This window comes from Pezoporus occidentalis, unplaced genomic scaffold (genome assembly GCF_034315485.1).
Source record: "Pezoporus occidentalis ecotype Australia unplaced genomic scaffold, CSIRO_AGI_Poc_V1 ctg29, whole genome shotgun sequence".
NCBI lineage: Eukaryota > Metazoa > Chordata > Aves > Psittaciformes > Psittacidae > Pezoporus > Pezoporus occidentalis.
Genome location: NW_026914829.1, coordinates 2,085,672 through 2,113,089, shown reverse-complemented (window position 1 = coordinate 2,113,089; position 27,418 = coordinate 2,085,672). Strand labels below are relative to the sequence as shown.

The following is a 27,418-nucleotide window of genomic DNA, read 5'->3' as shown; positions in this document are numbered from 1 at the left end:
AGTAGCAATAACTATATCAGGTAAACTAAAGAGTAATATTTAAAGTATTTTACCCTGCTGTAACCTAGTAGTTTTCTTAACTTAAAGCATTTCAAATCTTAAACTGTAACAGAAGATTCCAAGATTCTTCTATACTGCAGTCAAATTCCTACCATCAAATATCTAAGTTAAAAAAACTTCTAAAATATATTTGTGCAAAAATAATGCTGAAAGCACACAAGTTCTGCATCAGTTGATATTGCACGTGCAACAAGCATTTGTTTGCACCAGCTCAATCAATGTATCACTTATTTTAAGAATTCACTGAGTCAGCATTAAACTGATTTCTAAAAAATGCCAAGTAGTCCTCAAAAGTTCATTTATCATACTCACAAATCCCGGGATCTCACAGACTGTTTCCCGATTATTTTGCTCTGGGTCACAGTAGATTCGCAGTTTTTGTATATCAAACTATAATTCAAAACATAAAAGACTTTTTTTAGATAAAGTATACATTTTCTGACATTAAGTTAAACTATACTCTTCTTAAACTGTATCTTCCACAAGTATAGAACAAATGAGCAAAATATTAAAAAGAAAGGGAAACTGGAAGCTCTGTGTCCCCCCTATAGTTAAAAATCAAAGATGCAGAAACATTTTTTGTCAGACTACTTACAATGATTATTACATGCAATCAATTGAACATTCTGTAACGGCATTATTTAAAGAAGTATAATCAATCCAAGATTTTTGTTTCTAAAATAATAGAAATCATCCCCTTAATCCTTGGCAATAAATCCAAACTTGCACAGCACGAATTACACTGGCTGCCAACATAACAGGGAAACAAGTTACAACAGCACAGGCAAAACCAGCCTTTCTCATTTTACCTTAAGAGTCCTTGGAAGATGTTTCTACACTGACCTGTCTCTACTAGATGTAAGATTAGTAATTTTGGTGAAGCGTAACGGATCCCTGATGCTTGAAAGAATTTCATTTGGAGTTCAGCTGTATAACGTAAAGCTTTAAAAGGCAATCAGTAAAAACACTGGCACCAGGTAAGCAAAAGTTTGTGCCATTGTGCTCTACAGCTATATTAAAAAAAAAAATTACACCACTGAAGACAGCTTTTCTAGAATAAATTATCCTTAATCCAAAGAGAAAAAAAACCATTACACTCATATGAAATCACAGCTACAAGCTAGAGCAGGGAAAGCACAGAAAATGGAGTCTGTTAATACCATGCTTACTAATACATGTTTTCAAATTTAAACTGTCTACAATTCACCATATTTCAGTACGTACACAAGTTCATCATCGCTATACTGGCAAGCACTGCAGCCAGTAAGATCCTAATTAAATCAAGAACACTTGCAAAATATCACCAGAAAACATCTGAATAAGAGCACAGAAAGAGAATGAATGTTCACCGAAGAATCTCTGACATATATTCTTGTATCATACTTTGCATGCAATTTCAAGGTATTTCTTTCTTTAAGGGTTTCCAAATACCTTTTCATTGAAAGTACGTATGCATTTTCATATGAAAGTGGTATGCAAGTTCACTAAAATATTTCTCTATAATCATAGTTTGAATAGAAATATCCTGGCAAAGTTTAAATGTTAATGCTTTGCAGAATGCATCACAGACTGAGAAAGTGGAGAAATGAAATATGTTTTTTAGATTATAAAAATCATCTGGAAACATAAAATTGCAACCTGAGGCAGATTTTCTACTTTTCTTCTAGGCCACTATCAGATGCGGCTCTCATACAATTCCACATTCCTAAAATGCTTTTATTTTAGATAACATGTCTAGCTACTAACATTCTTTAACTCAGTAACCACATTACTGGGAAGCTATAAAAGTCCCATTTCTGCAGTGACTTAAGCGAAAATAGAAGGCACAACAAAAACAAATAACTAACCCTCTAATCCTAGAATGCACAAAACTGTGAAAATGGGATTATCCTGCACAGAGAAAATGCATGAGACAATTGAGTACAATTCTGAAATCTCTACTTTTCTTGCAATAAGTGCTTGAAGTCCCATTAGAAATCTGTGACAAACATTCAGTAGTTTTCACAAAGGGGTACTTCAGTATACAGACAATGTCACCACCAGAAATGCTGAGTCACACACACAGCGCATCATCCAAGTTCCCATACACACTTTAAGAACATGGTAATAATAGAACTGAAGCCTGGCTACAAATTCATAAAATTCAGGAGTAACTAAGTAAAGACATCTGAAGAGAGTTCTTGAAGATGATGCAAAGAACATTAATATATTTTAATAGTAGCAGTAAGGATCATGAAATGAGTGTACAAAAAAAGCATACTTTCAAAATAACTAAAAATAATACCTACTTATGTAATTCAGTATTTCTTAGTATTGTTTCCATTACTATCAGTCTAATTAGTTATTACTATCAGTCTAATTAGTCATTACTGCATTGCTATAAATATAAGAAAATTATCTATTTCACCAACATCTAGAACACTGTCAACATAGCAATCTTCACTACTGGTCTATACAGCCTTTACCAATACAGCCTGAAGTTTTAACCAGCTTTTTGATGTCTGCAAAGAGCTGAAGGCAAAAGAACTTTAATGTTTCTCAGAACAGAGGAGATCCTTGGTGAATGGTTTTCAGGGGGAGTTTCCAGCACAGCCGAATCCGTGACAGTTTGAGTATCAAATATTTGCAGTGTGACAGAAACAGAGTTGATGATAGTACTTTTATGCCAGCTAATGATGAGAAAGAAACTTCATCAAAATTTTGTTCTCTCCCTCTTTTCCAGCATAATCCATATACTGATGGAAGGAAATAATATGCAATGCCAAGCACAGAAGAAATCCTTGCTTTGAGAGATATTTCCCAAATTCAGGGGACTACACCGCATCAGATTTGTGTTTCAGTGAAAACTGTGCCTCTTCAAATCAGTGAGGTCAATTAAGCACCCAGCACACAGAATGTGCTGAATCTCCTCATCACCATTTATGTTCCCTTTTAACTATTAAAATTTTGTATATTAAATTTCAGCCCAGTGTAAATTAGAAGAGTAAGTTCAAGAAAACAGAAGGCACTAATGCAGTGTTAACCTACAGTAGAATTTCTTTATTATTGAGAGTTTAGCATATGCTTACCTGTACAGTTTCCTCCTTTCCAGAATACTTTCCTATTTGGGTTAGGCCACTGATGTAAATACCTAAAACAGGATGCAATGGCTTTGTTTCAATTTCTTGGCCATCTATATACAAAGTTACAGAGTCTTCTGTTACTAAGAGACGAAGTTGGTGCCAGCCTTCATCAAACAATGTCTAAGAAAAGAAAACAGAATTGTTTAAAACGTCTTCAATTTAAATAAGGATAAAACTGCATTTCAGCACTTAAACTACCGTTAGTGGCTGAGATGATCAATGTTCCAGGTTTTATCATACAAAAATTTGTATAGGCAAAAAGTATTTGCCAAGTAATATCATAACTGAGTAGACAGTATTTGGTAATCATAAAAATTAATTCTGAAATAGGAATTAAACTCACATAGTTTTTTTCAGTTTATGATCTTGAACATGCACAAACATGTATTTGCTAAAAATAAGAAGCCAGAGGCATTTTTTTCAGCAATGGTATAATGTCTTGAACACTTCAGATCTTCAATCATGGTGAAACAAATTGTTACTTAAAAGTCTTTCTACTTAATCTCTTATGGAAAAAAAATGAGACAACAGACATGATATTGGCAGAAAGAATCACAATATTGAAATGAATAAACTAAATATTACATTCATCATCTCACAAACATCAGATTTCTAAAGCTCAAGATTTAAACAAATAGCATAGTTCTAAAAGTGTTAGAAAATGAAAGATATCTCAACCTACCTTATAAATTAAATTCAACATGCCTTCTTCTTGAGCTGATCTATTAATTTCAAATACAGCCTAGCTCTTTAGCCTAGACTAGACTAGATGCTTATCTTTTATATAGCTAAATTTAATAGATTAATCCCACACTAAACTGGTATACATAAGAGTAAACTAAAACATACATCTTTAAGTGTTATATATCTTTGTTACCTTTTGCAGACATAAAAAGAAATTAAGATTACATCACTTAATAGCATACACCCTTAGATAGCACCTCTGTTTCTATTTCATTTTCATTTGTAGATTGGGGGTTTATTTATTTACAAGGGCTCTCATTACAAGATAAAATAAACAACAGGTCAGAACAGATAACGTTTCAAATTTTCCTGAGTCAAACACATAAATTATCATGGAGCTTTATTAAATAAAAAGTTTCATTAAAAGCATAGTGACATTTATAATGTGTTTGCAGACATACAGCTCTAAAAAGGGCATAAAATTATTGTTATCCATAACAGCAATGCAAGCATGGAGAAACACAAAAATAAAAAACGGAAAGAAAGAATGGAAGAAAAAGTCTTCTTCTCATGGTGAATGAAGTTAATGGATACCTGGGACTGCAAGAATAAGACTGATTTGTCACTGGAGCTGCAAGAAAGAGACAAATAGAAATTTTTGAATGTACTTGAAATTTTCTGAATTTTCTAACAATTTCCACTAAATCAAAAATGCAAATGTTCTTAAAAATTAAATAAATAAATAAATAGTCTACAAAAAAGTATAAAAAGGCAGAGGAAATTTGGGAAGAAAAAGTAAAATTTTCCATCCAATAACACAGTGAAATAGCTCTCCCTAGCAAAAGCTTAGTAGGTAGGACCTTCTCTTGGAGAGGGGTCCTTCCTTCTCTGAGGATTTATATTTCAAATTCCTTCAGCCTGATTTGGAGTAAGGATTCAAATGCAGGCCACCACTTCTCAGAAAAACTGAGCCCACTTGGCTATGAAGCACACCAGAGGTAGATCTCTCCCACTCTTTTGTCTGCTGAAGCATCTCTCTTTCTTCACTTAAACAATACTATCTGCAGTAGGAATGGGAATCTCTGGACTGCACATTCCTATACTGCTACAAATGCAGGAGTAGAGACATTCAATCTCTTTCCCTCTGTCTCACCTGCAACTGAGAGACTTCCTTACAAGAGTTGAATGCTTCACTGGAAATTCACAGAATCACAAAATAGTTAGGGTTGGAAAGGACCTCAAGATCATCTAGTTCCAACTCCCCTGCCATGGGCAGGAACACCTCACACTAAATCATGTCATCCAAGGCTCTGTCCAGCCTGGACTTGAACACCGACAGGGATGGAGCATTCACAACTTCCTTGGGCAACCCATTCCAGTGCCTCATCACCCTCACAGGAAAGAACATCTTCCTTATATCCAATCTAAACTTTCCCTATTTAAATTTCATCCCATTACCCCTTGTCCTATCACTACAGTCCCTAATTAAGAGTCCCTCCCCAGCATCCCTATAGGCTCCCCTTCAGATACTGGAAGGCTGCTATGAGGTCTCCACGCAGCCTTCGCTTCTCCAGGCTGAACAGCCCCAACTTCCTCAGCCTATCTTCATACAGGAGGTGCTCCAGTCCCCTGATCATCCTCATGGCCCTTCTCTGGACTTGTTCCAACAGTTCCATGTCCTTTTTATGTTGAGGACACCAGAACTGCACACAATACTCCAGGTGAGGTCTCCCGAGAGCAGAGTAGAGGGGCAGGATCACCTCCTTCGACCTGCTGGTCACGCTCCTTTTGATGCACCCCAGGATACGGTTGGCTTTATGGGCTGTGAGCACACACTGAAGCCAGCTCACGCTCATTTTCTCATCAACCAACACCCTCAAGTCCTTCTCCACAGGGCTGCTCTGAATCTCTTCTCTGCCCAACCTGTAGCTGTGCCTGGGATTGCTCCAGCCCAGGTGTAGGACCTTGCACTTGGCATGGTTAAACTTCATGAGGTTGGCATCAGCCCACCTCACAAGCGTGTCAAGGTCCCTCTGGATGGCATTCCTTCCCTCCAGTGTATCAACCGAACCACACAGCTTGGTGTCATCGGCAAACTTGCTGAGGGTGCACTCAATCCCACTGCCCATGTCAGCGACAAAGATGTTGAACAAAACTGGTCCCAGCACCAATCCCTGAGGGACACCACTCTTACTGAAGAAAGATTGAACGAGAACCTTCAGATTACACTAGAAGACAATAAAATTGGTTTGCACAAATAAGGAATCCCTTGAATGAGAAAAATAAGAGCCGAAAGGAACTTTTTATCAGGAGTACCACACAACTCCAGATTGAACTGTCTTTTTGTAAACTTGCGTTTACTCTTCTGGAGAAGAAAGAAACTTTGGTCATTGTGAATTATCAAGAAATCTAGACACTTAACAAAATCTCTCTCTTTAAATGAACTATTTTCATTGGCATTTCCTAGTCTCCATATCAAAGGCAGAAAACACTTTCCAGTGTTTTCTATGGTAAGCAAAGAGCTGTGTCAAAAAACATCTCTCTGATCTTCTGATAATTACCTGCTGGGAACTACTGAGTAGAAAACACCTGCAAAGCATTTACAGTCATGATCACCATGGACACTCCGGAAATATGGATAAAGCCCCTCCCATCTATTTTTAAATGCCTAAGCAGCCAAAAATAAGACCATGCATTTTCAAAAAAAAACAAAACATAAAGGGCAAAGGACTAATGTGTACTTAAGTGAGTATTCCAGCGCAATGACACTCCTTACCTTTACAGGAGGTGCAGCAAAAGTAATAACTTGTGTGCCATTTATTAAACTTGTTGTAGTGAATGATAATGTTTTTACTTCGCCATTAACAGTGACTGCTATTTGTGGTCTCTTATCCAGACTGAGAATTCTCCACAAATCCCATGTCTTTTTTACTTTAAATCTCTGAGTGGAAACAAACACATAGGATGGAGGCAGACCTTCTGGAAACACATTCCTAAATAAGGATGAAGGGTTAAAAAAAAGACAGTACTTGAACATAAGTATAGATCTTAAAATAAGTCTCACTTTAAGCAAACAAAAAGAAAAAATCATACTAAATTTACAAGTGTATTTATAAATTTAAATACCTTGTCAATTCTGACAGATCAACACGTGAGGTTACTTCAAAAGCTTTTGCATTAGTGCTTGGTATTTGAATTCTCTTTTTAACCTTTTTCTTCACACCTAATCCTACAAGAATGTCAAATCCTTTTTCATCTCGAGCTGCCACTGGAATTCTTGTCGGACAAACAGATTCTGCAAAGTAACAAATGCAAATACAGTACAAAAATATTACTTTAGAGAAGTAACCTCCCATTTACCGATTTTTTTCCTTTTAAGAAATGAGAATAGAGAACTGCCAGTTCTCTCAAGTGTGAGAGAAGTGACATGCAGAATCCTGAGACATGAAACAATGAGTTGTCATATTTTACTGCAATTACACTCACATACTATTTTGAATTGTTACTCAGTGTAGTTAAAAGGTATTACTGTATCTGACCAATAAAAAATTGAATGTCATTTCTAAAATTCTATAGTTTCAAAATGCTAAAAAGTTACAGAACTTAATTTCTACAATGCACTAACAATTTGAATTCATTCAAAATCCCCCCCAAACTAAAAAAAAAGGGTTAAAAACAGACAAAGGTAGAAATATCTATAATTACCTTTTTAATTTTATTTTGCTCAAAATGGATTCTGATCTACTTTGTCTGTTACACTGAAATCTGCTTGAAGCTGTTCTAACTGGACGAATATTGTGTGAAGTATTTTCTGTGAAAACTAAAGTTAGCTGAATGGTGCCAACAAGTCCATGGGTCCTGATGAAATCCATCCGCGGGTCCTGAAGGAGCTGGTGAATGAAACTGCTAAGTCGCTGGGCATCATATTTGAAAAATCATTGCAGTCAGGTGAAGTTCCCGATGACTGGAAAAAGGGAAATATAACCCCCATTTTCAAGAAGGGGAAAATGGATGACCCAGGGAACTACAAACCAGTCAGTCTCACCTCTGTGCCTGGCAAAATCTTGGAGCAGATTCTCCTGGAAGGCATGCTAAGGCACATGAAAATCAACAAGGTGCTTGGTGACAGCCAGCATGGCTTCACTAAGGGGAAATCCTGCCTGACCAATTTGGTGGCCTTCTATGATGGGGCTACAGAACTGATGGACAGGGATAGAGCAGTTGACGTCATCTACCTGGACTTGCGCAAAGCGCTTGACACTGTCCCACATGACATCCTTGTCTCTAAATTGGAGAGACATCAATTTGATGGATGGACCACTCGGTGGATAAAGAACTGGCTGGATGGCCACACACAAAGAGCTGTGGTCAATGGCTCAATGTCCAGCTGGAGACCAGTAACGAGTGGTGTCCCTCAGGGATCGGTGTTGGGACTGGTCTTGTTGAACACCTTTGTCGCTGACATGGACGGTGGGATTGAGTGCACCCTCAGCAAGTTTGCTGATGACACCAAGCTGTGTGGTTCGGTTGATACGTTGGAGGGAAGGAATGCCATCCAGAGGGACTTCGACACGCTTGTGAGTGGGCTGATGCCAACCTTATGAAGTTTAACCATGCCAAGTGCAAGGTCCTGCACCTGGGTTGGAGCAATCCCAGGCACAGCTACAGGCTGGGCAGAGAAGAGATTCAGAGCAGCCCTGCAGAGAAGGACTTGGGGTGATGGTTGATAAGAAAATGAACATAGCAGGCAGTGTGCGCTCACAGCCCAGAAAGCCAACTGTATCCTGGGCTGCATCAAAAGGAGCGTGACCAGCAGGTCGAAGGAGGTGATCCTGCCCCTCTACTCTGCTCTCAGGAGACCTCACCTGGAGTATTGTGTGCAGTTCTGGTGTCCTCAACACAAAAAGGACATGGAACTGTTGGAACAAGTCCAGAGAAGGGCCACGAGGATGATCAGGGAACTGGAGCACCTCCCGTATGAAGATAGGGTGAGGAAGTTTGGGCTGTTCAGCCTGGAGAAGGGAAGGCTGCGTGGAGACCTCATAGCAGCCTTCCAGTATCTGAAGGGGAGCCTATAGGGATGCTGGGGAGGGACTCTTCATTAGGGACTGTAGTGACAGGACAAGGGGTAACGGGTTAAAACTTAAACAGGGGAAGTTCAGATTGGATATAAGGAGGAAATTCTTTCCTGTTAGGGTGGTGAGGCACTGGAATGGGTTGCCCAGGGAGGTTGTGAATGCTCCATCCCTGGCAGTGCTCAAGACCAGGTTGGACGAGGCCTTGGGATATGGTTTAGTGTGACCTGTCCCTGCCCATGGCAGTGGGGTTGGAACTAGATGATCTTAAGGTCCTTTCCAACCCTAACGATTATATTATTCCATGAATGTTATCTCTTTTTGATTCTCTTTACACAAACTGTACTAGGCAGTGAACCTAAGTTGTCTAAAAACAAAAAGTGAGAACAGAATGAAATTTAATGCTAAAGCCAACACTGTTTTAGAGTACTGAATCAATGAAAAGAAGCAACTTTTTATTAAAATTATGCTAAACTGTTTACTATAAATACAATTTCATAATTCATTTCCCATTGTTTCTTCAGAAAAGCATCAGTTCATAGAAAGGGAAGAGGTTAAGAATACATCCCAAAAAAGGGATGGAGAGTGCTCTCATCTCCATGCTTACCAGCCATGGGCTGGAAAACTCATTTTTCAGAGAATTATAATCTCAACTGATCTGTACTGGCTTCTCTTTACAATACAAGCAGCGCTGCATGACTTCCCTTCCTAACCAATCCAAGGGCTCCCAGAAGCTACCCCGTTCTGGTAGGGGAGGCAGGATATATAAACTCTAAGAAAATCCAGCTAAGTGTATGCATAGAGCACCTGTGGTAGGAAAGGACAATTCATCCTAAGGGAAGATGCCATATGTACTTGGGGCAGCAGTAAGAAGCCACATACATTCCCCTTAGTTTTCTTTTTCTCCTCACAGCAAAATGCTACCTGACTCCCAATCTGTTGTCATGGAAACATTTTCTGAACTCATTTATTTGAAAGCTGAACAATGGTCACACTGCCAGTATTAAAACAGATTACAGATAATCACATACACTGACAAGAAAATGAATGGAAGGATCTATTACCAGTTGCAGTATTAGAAATTTGATGTAAAAATCAAAAAAATAATTGCAGAACTAGGATTAGTTTATATGAGAGGGCCATTACTTTGGATCAGCACCAAAGTAACTATTCTAAACCAATACATTACAAATTAAGCATGTGTAAAATTACATATTAAGAAACCATTCTTTATTTCTAATGGCAGACTGAAAAATTAAAACATTCCCAGTAAGACAGATATTTTGGGGATCTTCTGGATCATCTTCAGGCTGGATTATTTTGATACATATCCATTATACACGATGCAGAAGTCACTGGCAAAATTAAGAACTGTCTTTCATGAGAAATGTGTTTCCCATGCAAAATATCAGTCACAGCAGCTCTGTAGCATACATTGATTGTTTTCCCCTTTTAGCGTTTTTTATCTAGCTTTCAGATGCTTTATTTTTCCTTCCTGAAGCATGAAATAACCTTTTCATGTTAATTCCCATTATCTTGCACAAAGGAACTTTTCTTAGAATCCTCCAGATATACTTCTGAGGACTGCATTGAGTAATGTTCTTAAATGCCTGACACACAATCTTTCTATATTTTTTTCTAGAGAATATTAATACTACAGGAACATTTGACTTCCAGAATGTTTAAGGATTCCTTTAGTCACATTGTCCTTTCTGGATGACAGGTTCACCAGGTTTTTTTCCCCCTGCCATACTCTAAAACCAACACCAGAGTTCCCAAAAGGCACAACAGCACCCTCCATCTACAAGGCTGTAATAGCACTACTCACTACACAATCCACCAAACCTCAGCATCATTTTTTCATAACGGAAATACCACCCCTATGCTCTTATATCCATATTCATATAATAACAAAGTTAAAAACACCACAGAGTAAAGGTTAGCCATTTTTTAGACATTAAAATAAAGACAATCAAGAGAGAATTGCAAAATATTCAGGCAGTTTCATGTTGTTGATCACAGCCAACTCATTGCTGCTTTGCCCTCATGGAACTTCCTCTTCCAGAGTCAATATGAATCTTAACAACATGAATAAAACACCTCTCAGCTATAAAACTTCCAGTTTACTAGTCTTTCAGTTCACCTGCTAAAGACATTGTGGATAGAAATGAAGCTGTCAGCTGGCTTTGATCACTCTTTGAGAGAGGCATCTCAATGCCAACACGAGTAAAGAGCACAACAGAAGAGAGTGGAAGCAAAGGGTCACTTAAACAGTAAGTACACTTTTGTGTATGTAGTCAACATTTGCAGATTACTGATGTGAGAGTCATGTCAAACACCACAGCTGAATTTCAAAGGATACTAGGTAATGCTGAAAGCAGAAAATCCATCTTGATGAAATGTAATGTCACTTCTTCTAAACTTTATTTAAAGAAAATATTGTACTTGGGGAGTTTCTCCCTGCATGTGGTTCTGTTAAGGAATTCAGCTGCTCCAAGCTGATTTAATTTTTGGACTAACCACCTTGCTACATCAGCCACAAGGAATTATTATGATTTTCTTAATTGTAGCAAGAAATAAACACTATTATCCTCAGCATAAGTTTCACCATATTGTTTCAATGAACTCCATTCTTGAAGTGACAGCAAACAAAAATTGTTTTTCATTCTTACTAAGTGCAGAAATATGGTACAACTGAAATATGACTTGCAGCAATTCTTGGTGATAAAACGTACAAAATAGCACTAATAAAGATTCACTGTATCACAGAGTCCTTCTGAGTGATATATTTAGAAGCAATTTGCTATCTTTTTTATATATATGGAAAGCCATTGTTTCACAAAGTTATCAGAAAACTCCATGCTGTAATGCTGCTAGCATTCTAAAGCTAAAAAGTCATTTTACAATGTTGGTCTTGGCTAATTCTTCTATAAAATCCTTCTAAAAAAAGATCATAACAGATTGTAACAAATCCAGGCACTTTTGGCAAGAGCTCTTTTTATATTTTTTTTTACAAATCTAGCTAAAGAACTCCTGTTTGTAATGATAGACTGTCCTCTTTAATGTCAAGAAGAAATGCTAGATTGTGGAGCAGTATCAATCGCACTCAGGAAAAGGATAACGTGAGGCCGATATTCTCAGCACTATGAGAATTGCTCAACTATTTTAGGGTTTCTAAATTTTACCAATGCAAAAAGATGGGGGGTTTAGAACATAATTCTACGTGCTGTAATTGAATGTACACTGTGTTAAAGCACCATGTCTTTCCCAAATATACCTCTTGGTTTCATGGATAAAATAATATTTTGGAGTGATTTCTGCAAACAAGATCAAAATTAAAGATGGTAGTAAACAGGTGTCTTAGGTTACATTAATAACACATTCTGCTTATGAAATAGGTAAATAGGACTACATTTTGAACACCTAAAATATTTTATAATCCATTACTTACCTTCACAGAGTTTCTGCTTTATAACTTCTTTAATTCTTGATATTGCAATATAATCTTCAACATAAAATACGTAAGTTGATGAAGGCTTGTTGGCAATAGCTTTAAGTTCGTTCTCCTCAATTTCTGAGCCAACACCAATAGCGAATAAAGTGATTTTATTTTTCCTTGCTTCTGCTGCTACATCCTTGACTTCATCTTGAGACTTCCCATCAGTGAGAACAACTGCTATTTTTGTTAAAAATCTTGAAGATTTTGCAAAAAGATGGTCAAAAGCAAACTGAATAGCTCTTCCTGTTCTTGTATTTCCTCCCAAGTAGTGTATTGACTCCATTTCCCTGATAAGGTTCTCATTGGATTCATGAGTTCCAAGGGGAATTTCAAGTACAGGGTAATCGCTGTACTGGACGACTCCAACTTGAATAAACTTTGGCCCTATGTCAAAATTTCTTGTAATATTGACAAGCCAGCTTTTGATTATTTCAAAGTTTTCTGGGCCAACACTGTAAGAGCCATCTAAGATAAAAACTAAATCTGCTGGAGCAGTTCTGCAACCTTTAAAAAAAGAAATAAAACAAATACTTCAATGAATTCTTCCACCTTATTCTTCCACAGGAAATATTTTTCATATCAATTATTGTTTGGATTAGAATCAAAACTGACAAATACATTCAATTAAAAAAAAAAAATCAGCAGAGTTTATCAGAGAAAACAAGATTGCTTCTGCAAGCCACACAAATCCAGCTTGTTATCTGAAAACCAAGCCATTTTCTGGTTTTACATTATCACCAGAAATGATGATGAAAAATTCTGGAATTCAGTTCCTTAATTGGTAATTGTATTTCATGCAATCAGCAGAGGGGAATACATTTTGGGTTTTTTCCATATCTCTTTGTCTGCAGAGATGATAAACACTAAAACTCATCTTTGTCAGCAAACCAAGTACACTGCAGAGGAAGACTATAGTCTGAATGCTCCAGAATTCAGCAGTAATATCCAATCTTTTTACAAATATATTTTAATTGACTTCTGACACTGCCACATGGCACTTACAGAAGTAGCTGTTATAAAATCCTGAGTCTTGATAGAATGTTTCTGGTAGAATATTTTGATTTTAGTAGAAGAAAAATGATCAGTGGACAAGCTCAACCTCCAGAATATAAAATCATGCAAGAATTTAACAAATATAATGTAACTGCATGATGATTCAGACATGGATTCAGCTCTGCCAGATGTAGTCACTTATAAATGGAACTTTTAGACTAAATTGCCAACTACAGGCCATGGACTGACACATGCATTTCTATAAGACAGTATTATCCATCTCACATAAACATTGTCAGATGGAGGGAATAACTCTCAAGGAAAAGAAACACCTTCCATTGACTACGAAAGGAGATTAGATAACTACTACATGAGGTGCCAAAGAGATGGCAGAAACCAGGAGAGACTATTTTGATCCCATGGCACATGGGATCATCAAGGTTGCCAAATATTTGTGCTTTCTGTTTTGTGAAAGGCTGCAGCTCCACCACAGGAAGGACAGCTTTGTCTTGCCCTGACATCTGCCTACAGACACTTCTGGTTAAATCAAGACTGGAGCTTTACAGTTCCATCTGCCCCTGTGAGCATTTACTAGACACATAGTGAAATAAAGATATTTCCTTTGTAAAGGAGAAATAAGATATTTAAGTTACTTATCATATATTGCACGACTTTCGCCAGCAAAATTATAATGGAAAAAAATCACAATTAACAGAAGTGCACATGTGGGCCTGAAAATGGATACTCTGATTTTAAGGGACACTTTGAATTTGCTCTCATGTGAAATATAAAAACCAAGACTTACTAGCTCTTGTTTCCCCATCTTCAGCTGAGATGTAATCACGAAGTAGCAGAATGAATAGCATCTGAAAAAATGTCACGATCTGTGCCATTTGTACTGTATCTTCAGTCTTGAGATTAAACTAGATGGAAAAGAAAATACGGTGTTGTCATATTTTAAAATAAATCCAACCTTCTGTGTTTTTAAAACCTATGCATGAGGAACAACTTTGAATCAAATCTGCAAGCCCAGGTGTAAGGCCAGCCTGAAATGGATCCAAGACCCAAAAAAGTGTGAGTCAGGCATGCAAGCCCAAAATTGAGATTCTAAATTCAACAACACTCATTTTTCTGCGGAAGGTAAGTTTTCACCAGGGCACATTTGCATACTTCTCCTGCTAGGTACATACACGAGTAGGTTATGTAGCCAGGGACAGAGAACTACCTGTCAGGGTCACTAATTTAAGTATTCTACGTTTAGCCAGAAGACTAAATATTCCTCTTCTCCCTACAAGCTTTGTTTTGTCAGTCATGTTAGTCTTCATCTACTACACATTAGTTTATCACTAAGGTTCTTGAAAACTGAAATGCCTTCCTTGAATAAGGCCAAGACTCCTTCCCTTTTTGTATCTTTTTCTTCTAGTCATAAACCTTTACTTATGCCCACACCATAACGATCTACATGCTCACCTAAAAAAAGTCAAATACAAATGAAAATATTTACCACACAACCAAATTAAACTGTGACTGAAGGCTGTGTGTGTTTCTCCTTTTTATATCGCTAATCTTTAATTTTGAACTCTTCAGGGTACAAAAGGTGTTCACCACATTAACAGTGATGAGGCACTGGCAGATGTTCTGAAACTTTTGTAGTGCTGGAAAACGTTAGTTTCTAAAAATACACCAAAACACAATTCAGCATGCCTATTGTAAGTACCTCTTAAGAGAAGAAATAGGTAAATGGAAATCAGTAACCATTTATTTTCCAGGACTAGTCAGGTGAGTAAACTGAAGAGAATGCCATTTAATCACTATAACATACTGAGCAGCCGTCAAGAGGGCAGTAAGCTGTTATCTGCAACAAAATTCTACAGCAATTAAACATAGACCTTTCTCTTTAACAATGCATATATCTGACATGATGTTTTTAGGAAAATGTTTTTAGGAGAAAATGGATTACAGAGTTGTGGGGGCAAGACAATAACAAGAAGAGAAGTAGTAATTTCAATGTCATGTTCATTTCTGGTAGGTTCATGCCCTGTATCTGCCAAATAGAAAATGTGCCACAAAATCAGTAAGTTGATTTACTCTAGCTTTTCCGTCAGCTGCTTTGCTTTTTCCACTATTTATAAAGCACTACATCCATTAAGAAAAAAAAAAAAAAAACAACAAAAAAACAATCTTAAAACAACCTCAAGAAATTCACAAAAGGCAATTTCCAGGAAATGCTACTCCTACCTAATGTAATCCCCCAAATTAATCATGCAAAATCGTAATTATTATGTTATTAAATAGCACCTTCAGATTACAGATAATTGCAAGGTAATCAAGGCAATACCATACTTTGTTATTCACATACCTTGCATCTGAATGGGTGAGAAACCAGATGAAGCACTGGGGTCTATGGGATAAGGTATAAACACGCTGTTTCAATGATTCAACACAAATACTGGGATGTCAACTTCATTTAAAGTGATTAAGTTACAGTTCCTTGTCCCAGCTACATGAAAAAGGATCTGTTTAAACTATGCAATAGAGTAATAGGCATGTAATACATGATAAAAACTTACCATAGTAGAAGTGGAAAATTTACATTGATTATTTCAAACTTGATGGTTTGTAAGAGTAATCATTTTAAAATCACTTTCAGTTTTTTTTTATGGCAAGTGTTTACTGAAGAGAAAAACACATCTCTCACTATGCCAAATTGAGCAATACGAAAGAAATTAAATCTATGTGGGAATTTGAATAGAGGACAACTGCATTCTTTGAGAATTTCAGAAAAATGTCAGCCTCTAACTCAAAAAAAAAGAAGACAGACTACTGTAGATAGAGCTGATATACATCAAAAAAACCCACAATTCTGGCCCAAACAAACTAGAAAACCTACAGATACTTCCACCAACAAGCCCCCCAAAAAGGCTGAAAAAAATTATCATAGAATCACAGAATAGTTAGGGTTGGAAAGGACCTTAAGATCATCTAGTTCCAATTCCCCTGCCATGGGCAGGAACACCTTACACTAAATCATGGCATCCAAGGCTCTGTCCAACCTGGCCTTGAGCACTGCCAGGGATGGAGCATTCACAGATGCCCAGGCAACCCATTCCAGTGCCTCATCACCCTCACAGTAAAGAACTTCCTCCTTATAGGCAATCCAAACCTCCCCTGTTTAAGTTGGAACCCGCTACCCCTTGTCCTATCACTACAGTCCCTAATGAAGCATCCCTCCCCAGCATCCTTATAGCCCCCCTTCAGATACTGGAAGGCTGCTATGAGGTCTCCACGCAGCCTTCTCTTCTCCAGGCTGAACAGCCCCAACTTCCTCAGCCTGTCTTCATATGGGAGGTGCTCCAATCCCCTGATCATCCTTGTGGCCCTTCTCTGGACTTGTTCCAACAGTTCCATGTCCTTTTTATGTTGAGGACACCAGAACTGCACACAGTACTCCAGGTGAGGTCTCATATGAGCAGAGTAGAGGGGCAGGATCACACCTCCTTCAACCTGCTGGTCACGCTTCTTTTGATGCAGCCCAGGATACAGTTGGCTTTCTGGGCTGTGAGTGCATACTGATAAAGAATAAATTGATAAAGAGTAGTTGTGAAAAAGATGACTGAGGAAAATATCACAACAATGCATTAACTAATTGTTGGTGTTTGACATCTCTGTGGCTGTCTAAACGGTTATTTACGTAACATTCATAGAATTTGTGTAAATGGAAAATAAAAAAGCCACAGCAACTTAGTGACTTCACAGTACCGGTCTTCACTAAAAAGAATACAGGGACTGCTACCATTGATATTGCAGCTTTTTTTCAAATAAAGCAGCACACTGACTCTATAAAATTATTTTAAGAACAGCACAAAACTTGTATATGCTTTGTGCCACAAGCAAGGGCAATTCAGGTCATGCAGGGACATCGAGATCCTGCTTGCTGGCACAGCTCTCCTTTCACCAACCCCTGCAGAAGCCATTACTGCCTTCCTTAAAGGACACTGCCCCCTTTCACCTCTGTTCACCCTTCCACACACACCCAGTGGCACCTTCAGGGGTGAACCCTCCAGATCAGCAGGAATGAGAGAAGATACATGGAATAGGAAGATGCTGGGAGGTGGCTGGGTGGGGAGAACAGGGGGCTGGAAGGAAGACTTTTGCCTGTGAAGAAGGAGGCGCTCCACAGAAACACCAGTACTTCACCATGGGAGAAGTACATGTGAAAGCAGCATTTAATGGCTGTCCTGGAGTACAGAGAGCACCAGGGAACCCAGTTTAGGAACAGAGGGTGAAAGTCATGTCAAAAGCACTGCAGATAGGAGATGAGGGGTGTTACAGGGGAAAGTAAGGAAAGTAAGTAAAAATGTAAAGTAAAAAAAAAAGTAAAAAAAAACAAAGACGTAAGGAAAGGAAAATTCATGAGGATATGCAGTGGTGTGCTCCACTCATATATCCAGGAGAAACCTGCTGTCCTCTGAATTTTTCAGTTTTGTGTTCTCCTTTTATCACTCATCTGCATTCACCTAATTCATCTTTATATTTTAAACAACAGATTCAAAATTAATGGCACACCCCTCGTGATGCTATCAGTCAACTCTCATCAAATTGTCTTGAAACTCCACAAAAGAGGAACCCTGAAAGTAAAAAGGTAAAACAAGAAAGAAGAAACATTTGCAATTTCCTCCTGGTCCCAGCCCCACCTACCCAAAAGGAATGAACTGCTGTTCGTACAGCCCTGGCCTCACATGAGGGGCATATTAAACTCACTCTTGCCCCACTGGCAAGAGAAATAATACTGGGAACACCTTCACAAGCTATCAGGCATCAGTGCTGGGGAGCACAGGAGGGAATTACAGGGCAGGAATCATAAATGTCTCACTTCTCACAGTGAAGAATTTCCATTCTTCACCAGTGAATGCTGCAGCAGCCTTCAGTGTGTATCTTTATACTTGAAAGACATTAAAGTAATGAAACTATCATATCAGAGCAAGGTTTCTTTCAATGAAAACAATGCTCCAAGTCATATTTCTTGAAAAGAATCAGTAAAATAATTGGCAAAAGTTTGTCTGATTTGCAGAATCAAACTGTCTTCCCTCAATGGATCAATTTTTCCATCTGTAAGAGTCCTTCTGTATTTCATTTACAACATTGTCTGAAAATTCTGAGATACTGAACTTAAGAACTTCACTGTAAGTATAAAGCCAAATAGCTATTCAGTAGTCCATGATGGACTTATTAATGGAAACCAAAATTAAAAGGATAAACCCAACACTTAAGCAACCAGTCAGTAAGAATTCCAGGAATTGTCCAGTGTTCAATTTAGTTGAAAGAAAATAATAATGTAGCACTGCACTTTTAACAGTCAAAAGAGATGCCAAACCAATAACTCCACAGATCAAACTCCTGTACCTCATTGACACAGTAATTACAGCACAGGCAACAGAAGTGTACTTGAAATAACTAACAGAAAATGCTTGCCCAAGTGCCTTAATGGAGAGACCACCATTAATACCAGCTCAGGACTTCACCATAGATGTTGCCAAAAGCCAAAATTCAACACTGCTGATTATGTCCTTTCTATCTCCAGGCTTTTTTTAGAGAAACAGCGATACTGTCTCTATGGTGGTCCATGGAAGTGCTCACTGCTTTCTTCTCCGCCTTTGGGAGCTTTCCTGGCTGCCATGAGAAGTCAATGGTCCTCATGCCAAACTGTAGCTGCTGGAGCTATAGTACCTGGGTCAGATTGTGCAGGGATGTGCTAAGGGATGGTAAATCTGTCCCAGCACTGCATAGACAGAGGGACACGTGATTCACACTTGCTCCTTATTTACTCCGCATCTACAAACAATAGCCAGGACTCAATGATCCTTATGGGTCCCTTGCAACTCAAGATGATTCTATGATTTTATGACATTATGCTAAGCTGGAGGGGAGAGAAATAAAAAAAAAAATTAGATAACAATTTTATAGCCCCCGTCTTCTTCCAAATTTTCTGTTAAGATTTGTTTGTGGTTTTATGAAACATAACCAGAAGAAATAATTTATCAAATTGCTTTCTTAGTACATAGAAGCTCATGGAAGAGAAATCCATACAGGCTTACTAAATAAGTACAGACCCTGCATCCAGCAAAAGCAAAGGGTTGCAGACTGAAAAAGTATTAGTGGAGAAATAGCATATGTGCTGCTGCATTTTTCAAGGCATCCCCCATGGTTATGTCATTTTTCCACCATAAATGGGACTGTGCGCTGCACCCAGAGGCTTTATAATTCTGGAAAAATTTAAAAGCAGTAGGCTGATTGACACAGGGCATCAGAAGCAAGCCTTTAGCTATCCCTCAACTCCACAAAACCTTTGAAATTAGAGCTGCAATGGCCTATCAGGCATTAACTGAGACAGGATACTGGGTTTGGTGGGCCTTTAGTGTGACTCATTATGGCTATTCTTCTGTTCTTCATTGTATGCTTTTTATCTTTGTTTTTTTTATATGCCACTTTGATAGCAAAAGGGATGTTTAGAGGGAACGGAAACAGTCCTCTGCAGTAAAATTGTCTATCTTAGAGAGATCCCAAACAGCTTATTTTGCTTATCTGGCCTCTGCTCTGAGACCCTGAAGTAAGAGGTTGTGGAATATACCAGCTATTTTTGAGTATCTTTGAGACTTGCATCTCAGGCAAGTTTCTGTGCATTTCAGAGTAAATTAAAGATAAAACCATAGCGGTGCTACTAAGCACATCAGTCCCTTGAAGCATGACTCACAGGGCAGTAGTATAAGATCCTGTTCTACACCAAAACAGTTAGCAGAGTATTTTTTCTATCTTCACCAAAGGCAGAGGAAAAAGGGGGTACTATAATTGGCTGCATCAGCACATGCCCTTGTGTGTGAATTGTGACAGACAAACTACAGCCTCCCCAATGCGCATTCAGTTTCTGTCACATATGGAAGGAGAACTCAATGAAGTATGGAAATCAGTGACATATTGACTCACATACATGTTGTGTCATTTTAGGCACAGCTTTAACCAATTGGACAATTCCTGTAATTTATTTCTTGCTTTCTTCTGGGTGCTGCAATTTTGCTGTGCAACAGCAGTTGCACTAACAGGGCCATTGAACACCTCCAGCTGAGAAGCAAACTGGACCCACGTTTCCCACACAGTGGACATGTGGTACAGCCATTACTGAAACCAACAGCTCCTAGTCAATTTTTGAATGGATTCAAGGCTGCTAGTGTGTTAGAGGTACCAAAGGCATGTAACTCCCAGAACAGCTTTGATACGCGGAAGTGCCCACAGGTTCAAATGACAACATCTCATGCATCCATGCACAGCAGAAGAACTTCAAATCTAAATTTTCAGTAGGAAATTTAGGTGCCTAAGCAGAATTTCCACTTCTTTGCTTTTAAAATGCCTAAAAGCAGCACCTTCTGTATCGCAAAGGCAGTTTACTGATGCAGTCTTCCCATACCCAGCTCCAGCTTTCCAGCACCCAGATAAGCATATCATTTTACTCTTCCCAGGAATACTCTCTGAGGAAACTTTCTACTCAGAGCAATTTGCAGTGTTCCAGAATAAAAAAATATTTGCTCTTCTTCAGTGCAGTTTTTTTACTATTCAAACTGCAGAAGGGCGGAAGGGGCAGAGATTTCCTTTCTTTGGAAGCCCTGGCTTCTCTGTTGCATAAAGATTTCTTCCTGAAGAACCACACTGAAGATAAATACTGAGAGGATAAGTTCCTTCACTTCTTCCCATCACTAGTTACTGCCTAAGAATGAAGCCAGGAAGGGTATGATTTTAACCTCTTCCAGCATTCTGGGAAAATAACCAGACCACAGGTTAATATCTCACCTTCCAAGTATAAATTAACACTTCTCTCCTATTACATCACTGTATAAACATCTCTTAATTTAACCAGAGATCATTCGGTTTGGCCTACAAAAAAATAAATATTAAAACAGTACAACAATAATGATTGAAAGGACATACAGGAGATACTTTGCATTCCTGTAACTTACACAATACTATAGAAACTGTATAGTAAGAGTAAAGCAACCCTGAAAATCCTGATTTATATACATTAAATAATGTGGAAAAGCAATGCAACATTGCACCACCTTCTTATATTTGTTCTCTCTGTTTTCAAAATTAACAGGTTGTACAAATAAAATGTTAGGGCAATTTAACTGTTTATTCCTAACTTATACTATCAGTCCTAAGCATTCAAAAAGTCTATGGAGTTACTCCAAGTCAATTACTTTTATCAAGTAATACATGTGAATCTGTGTTTATTTCACTTGGATTTCAGTCCCATTCTGCATTCTTGTTTTCGATATATGTTTCCTCTTCATTTATTTTTCTTGGTGGGCACAACTGATGAGGTTATTATACTTAAAAACATTTGAAAAAATAACAGCATTTCCTGGGAAGGGTAAGGTTACAAAGACACTGTTAATTTAGGCTCAGTTTACACACACACACATATATATACACACATACATAAATACAAGGTTGTATATAAATAGATAAAATCTCCAACAGTGACAAGTACATTAGTATTTGCCATAACATTTCTTTCTATGTTGGAATTAACTATTTTGGCATAATCACCAGCATAATCACATTCATACCAGGAATGTTCTACAACATTAAATACATGATTGCAGAGTAGTTCAAATGACCTCTTATTAAGAGGGATCAAGAAAGAAAATTATGTGTTTAATTACACATATTGTGAGGTGGGTTTTTTTCTTTTTTTTCTTTAATGGTACAACAAGAATGAAAAGTAATTCTGAAATTATTCCATTCTCATCTATATAAGAATACATGGCCATACAAAGTGCCCAGAGTGCAGTTTGATGTATTTTATTGCTTAACCTTGAAATCAAGCCAAAAGCATTGCCTGGGCTCCCTTAAGAAGAAAAGGTTAATGGGGTTTTTGCTTGGGCTTCCCCTTCCCTTTTCCACTACCTTTGCTGTCTTTCTTTTTGCAACAGTGGCAAGGGTAAGAAGCTCAGCTGTGTTTCCCCTATCTCTAAAAATCTAAAAGCCTACCTGATAGAAAGACTAAAGAACAGAGATCTCCAGACAGCTGGAGAAACACATGAAAAACAGCAAGAGCAGATGCAGGCAAAGACCTATTGTAGCTGAGTAAGTGAGGATGTCAAGTCCACAGCTGCAGCAATGGGAGCTATGCAGGGCAAATGGCAAAGCAATCTGGGTGAGCTGAAGGAGAATGTCCAAGCACCGACAGAAAGTGAATGAATATTGGAGACCTCAGAGAAACAGAAGCATCACATCTTGACTGCATTTTCAAAAATCAGTCTCATCTGTCTCTGCATATACATCCGTGGTCCCTCAAGCCATGCTCCTGCTGCTCAGACACAGATTTTGGATTTCTCTCCAAAAACTCACTAAAGGCACTAACAACCACTTCAAATTTATGTTTGGTATTTCACTCCTTTGTGCCACAGCCACAAATTAAATCTCTCATTAAAAATGGCTGACGTAGCAGTCAAAAGAGTATTGCCCAAAACTACTGACAAAGGAAACCACTTTGATCTTCACTCGAAAGGACGTTTTAGGGAGACGTAATATACAAAAATAAAAAAAAAAACAAAAAACAAAAAACAAAGGACTGGTAGTTTAAATGAAACTATTCTGAAACATTATTACAATTTCCACTATGAAAGGTATTCAATACAAACAAAATAAACCCATGGGAATTAGTACTGCATGGTAAGATTACATATTTATAGTTTATATATATATATATATATATACTCTGCATAAAGTATTATGCAGATTATGTAATACTTCATGCAGATCATATAAAGGAGCAGAGAGGATTAAAGAAATTATATATCTTCAACATATTTCAGAAAGAAGGCTTTGTATCAACTGCATAAAGGTTTTAAACCAACTTTGATGCTGTATATCAAAGACCAAAGTAAGCAGTTGAATAGATGTTGTAACCCAAGCAAGAAGATACATATTTCTGAAAGCAAAGAACCCTCTTAAGTGGCATGGCCTGACTGTTCATTTTTCACATGATTCAGTAAAGCACAGCAAACCCACAGACTCCTCCAGTCTACAGCAGAGAAATTTGCTCTTTATGCTCCAAGATCTGAAGTCACAGAAGGCTTGTATTTTTAAATCAATTTTTTTCTGGCACTTTGCACTTTGTTGGATTTATTCCCATTCCAAGAGGATGCTGGGCCAGGTGCTGGCAATTAGTTATTATACATTAAAGAAAAAGGAGGCTTACCACAGCGCTGGACTGATACACGACTGATTGGAAAACAATATGGGATGGGCAACGTATGTAAGCAACCACAGTTGGCAGTTCAGCACTCTGCCTGCAACAAATGAATTTGAGATCTCCCTGGAAACCATGATTTCATTCCATCTGTGAAAAGCCCATGCTGTTTTTTCTCTCTTTATCAAGCAACTTGAGATTCCATAGAATTTTCCCTCTTTGGATGGACCCAAGGAAAACAAAACAGCTAATCAATAGGATAACATCTGACACTCAAATTGTAGAGTTGAAATTCATCTAGCATACAGTAATAGCATCCTGCATGAGAGATGTTTGAACTTACTGCTACAGGAAACCAAAATGTTCAAATTTCACGTGTGCACATGTATATGTATCTATGTTACCAAAGAGGGAAACAAAAAATTATTTAATACAAATAACTACCCTGAGCAATAGTTTGGGAGACCATTTTGCCTGAGCAAAGGACTGTAGACTTCAATTGGGCCAGTGACAACTGTTGGTAAACAGAAGGAAAATAGACATTGTGGCATGTAATGCAATAAACTGGAAATTATATATCGTAATTATAGTTACATATAATTATATATAGTTTACACTGAAAGCATTATAGAAATCGGCTCAAGTCTGAGAGAAAGCTACAACAATCTCTAACAAATGTTCATAGAAAGAGGCATAAAGGCAACATAAAAATGGAACCAATCCACGTAAGAATTTCTAATGCAATTTGAAGACTAGTTGACCAGAGATAAACAGAATTGCTTGTCCTTTACTGCTGCGGGCTCAAAGTCTTGAGAAAAGCAAGCCAGCCCAGGATTCAGAAACCCTGTCAGTGCTACTAAATTCAGCTAGGTCCTGACACACAAGATACCCATTTCCACCAGTAACTTGTCACTTGCTTCTTTCTATTCCCCTAACCTTTATTTTCTTTCCATCTTTTTATTTTTGTTCTCCACTTTTTAAAAAAGCGAGGGTAGGGCTGGGTTAGCTATAATGTTACTTTGCAATGCAATGACTGCAACATCTGCTGTGAAAACAAGGGAGCAGTAGTATGAAATACACAAGAGGTGATTTGAAATGTTTGCTAAGTGAAGGAAAGATGGACAGCTTTTGGGCTGTGTTTGCCTCATGCAAGTAAGGGCCAACAAAATATAACTTCAAAACCAGAAGTTATATTTTCTCTCTTATCTTTTTCTTCTATTTGTCTTGTTTATCCCTCAAACAGGTTTGAATTCCTTCATCGAGTACGATGGATCAAGACCATCAGTGCTATTATAGAATCATAGAATGGTTTGGGTTGGAAGGGACTTTAAAGCTCACCTAGTCTCAACCCCTCTGCTATGGGCAGGGATAGCTTCCACTAGACCAGGTTGCTCAAAGTCCAACCTGACCTTGAACCCTTTCAGGGAAGGGGCAGCCACATGTTGGTTTTCTCTTTCCACAAATTGTACTTAATGCTATTCTCATTGCTAATTAAATACTGTCAAATGCTGCAGGAAATAAGGATGATGACCGCTGGTTTAGCTGTTCCAAAACTTTATTTGAAAGCTTGGTCCTTTACAATTCTTTGACTGCCCTCCCTCTTCTTCCCCCATTTCCAGAAACATCAGAAACACAATAAAAGGCTAAACAGATTCTGGTTTTTTGCTTTGTTTTTTTTAATAGCAATCTGTAGCCATGGGGAAAGCTGGTTAAAGCCTCTGTCCAAACTTCAAAACTTGATTTTATTGTTTTATGATACAGAATGAATGGATGTTTTTTCCATTTAACTTAGCAGAACAGTCTTTAGACTACACATGAAGGTATCATGAAGTAGACTCAAAACACTCAATTATATGTTATCATTTTAACAATGATATATGAAGCCACTGACATCAAACTGAGATAATTCATATGAGGTAAATTGACAAAAAGAATTTTAGTTTTACCAATTCTATGGTTTTTAAACAATAGCTTTTGGTTGTTTGTTGGTTTTTTTTTTACTTAGTCTTTTTACTGAAAATATTAACCAGTCATTCAAAGGAGGCTGTGAATGATGGAATGGAAATGGTAGAAATTCCAGAGGAATTTGGGACCCGAACGAAAACTCTGAAAGAACTCCAGTTGTCTCCCGTGATACTAAATCAGACCCTTAATATTTTAAACAGGTTTTTGAGGGAAGAAAACAGAAATTTAGCACATGCATGCTTAAAGAAGAAAACATAAACATTTGCTGTTTCAAGTATATCCAAAATCTGGTACTTTGAGAAACACTCACAGTTCCAAAGTATGATCCCAAGCAAAAATTAAAACCATGCAAAATGTACACGCTTAGCTGCTTTGCACCTGCAAGAAGACTAAAGATATTCCAGCAAGTATTCAAGCTCAGATTCTTTACAATGGGAGACTCTGACAGCCTGCTATATGAAGAAAATTTTTATTACATTCATAAAGCACCTTCATGTTTTTCCTTCAGTCCACCAAGCAACTAAAGACCCAGTAGCTGCACAAAGGAGTAACTAATGAACAGGCAAATCACACCAAGGTTTTGCAAAGGTATAAGGTGGGGAGATAGCCAGGACCTTCCAGCACTACACATCTCTATGTATTCCCTCCCCAGAAAATTCCCATGTATTCCTCTACTTCCAGCTTTGTTTCACACCGTACAACCCCTGATACCAAAACCCTGCCACACTAAATCAATACAACCTCAAACATCAAAACATACTTGTGTGTTTTGTCACAGTCCCAGAGCAAAAGCACATACTGAACTGAGGGGAGTGCCACGGACACAAGTCACTACAAGAAAACTGAGAGGAAGGCAAGATGTCTACAGGACTCCATAGGACTCCTGGGGCATGGGGAGCAAGGATGAGGAAACTTCGTGCAGTCCTGGTCAATACTGTTCGGAGGCTGTGGGAGCCTAAGTGGGAAACAGGAATAAAATTAGGTTTTCTTCCTCCCTCCCCTATCCCCAGCCTCCCTACCTGAATGCAGAGAAAGCTGCTGGGAGATCTCAACTGCAAAAGTTACTCAAATCTGGACTTAACAAGACCCTATCCAGCCTACACTGAGTCTGCTTTGAGCAGAGGTTGTACTGGATGAACCCAGGAGGTCCCTTCCAATCTCTACGTTTCCATACCTCTGCAGTTCATTTCCACTACCCTCCTCACTTTTCAGAATACAACTTGCAGGGCACTTGCCCTTAAGGTGCATGTACCCTGTCCCTTAGGTACATTACCCTGCTGCCACAGAGAACAGAATGGGGCTTCACGGGAGTCCACTGCCACCCCTACCTTGACCTTTCCTCTTGGCAACAAAACCAGCAGACAGGCAAGTAACCAGCAGACAAAGTTTAGGTATTCAGAGTACACCCAGCAGCTACTCTTCCCAATCACACACACAGAATATGCAGCTGTATTCCTGCCTGTTAGATACCTATCGAGTATCTTCCAGTTTGAAGTCAGCAATGACATCTACCAGCTCTTCAGCTTTCAACATTCAAAGTGGCCTCTTACTGCCTGTGATTTTTCGTACTGGTGGATTTCACCCTTTCATGAGTAACTCCAGCTCTTCTCTTTTGTTGTTTAGGGTCAGTTTCCATTAGCGTGTTAAAAATGCTCCCATGTCTTTGTGTGCTTGAATTTTCACATATACTTCATAGTTGGATACATAGCACTGTATCTGTATCATAACTGCCCAGTTATCACATTCTTGTTTTATGTTGAGCTATACAGTGATA

The 27,418-nt window shown here is 38.2% G+C and overlaps 1 protein-coding gene across 1 annotated transcript in view; it reads right to left on the bottom strand.

Moving 5' to 3' along the window:
• COL21A1 (collagen type XXI alpha 1 chain) overlaps window positions 1–27,418 on the bottom strand; it is a 107,620-nt gene that overhangs the window by 68,127 nt on the left and 12,075 nt on the right. The window contains exons 2-7 of the mRNA XM_062626143.1: window positions 14,239–14,356; window positions 12,393–12,944; window positions 6,993–7,161; window positions 6,643–6,859; window positions 3,129–3,302; window positions 373–450 (exon numbers count right to left, since the gene is read on the bottom strand). Of these exons, the coding sequence (XP_062482127.1) occupies window positions 373–450; window positions 3,129–3,302; window positions 6,643–6,859; window positions 6,993–7,161; window positions 12,393–12,944; window positions 14,239–14,326 (1,278 nt within the window). The 5' untranslated portion in view covers window positions 14,327–14,356. The remainder of the gene's footprint in view (window positions 1–372; window positions 451–3,128; window positions 3,303–6,642; window positions 6,860–6,992; window positions 7,162–12,392; window positions 12,945–14,238; window positions 14,357–27,418) is intronic.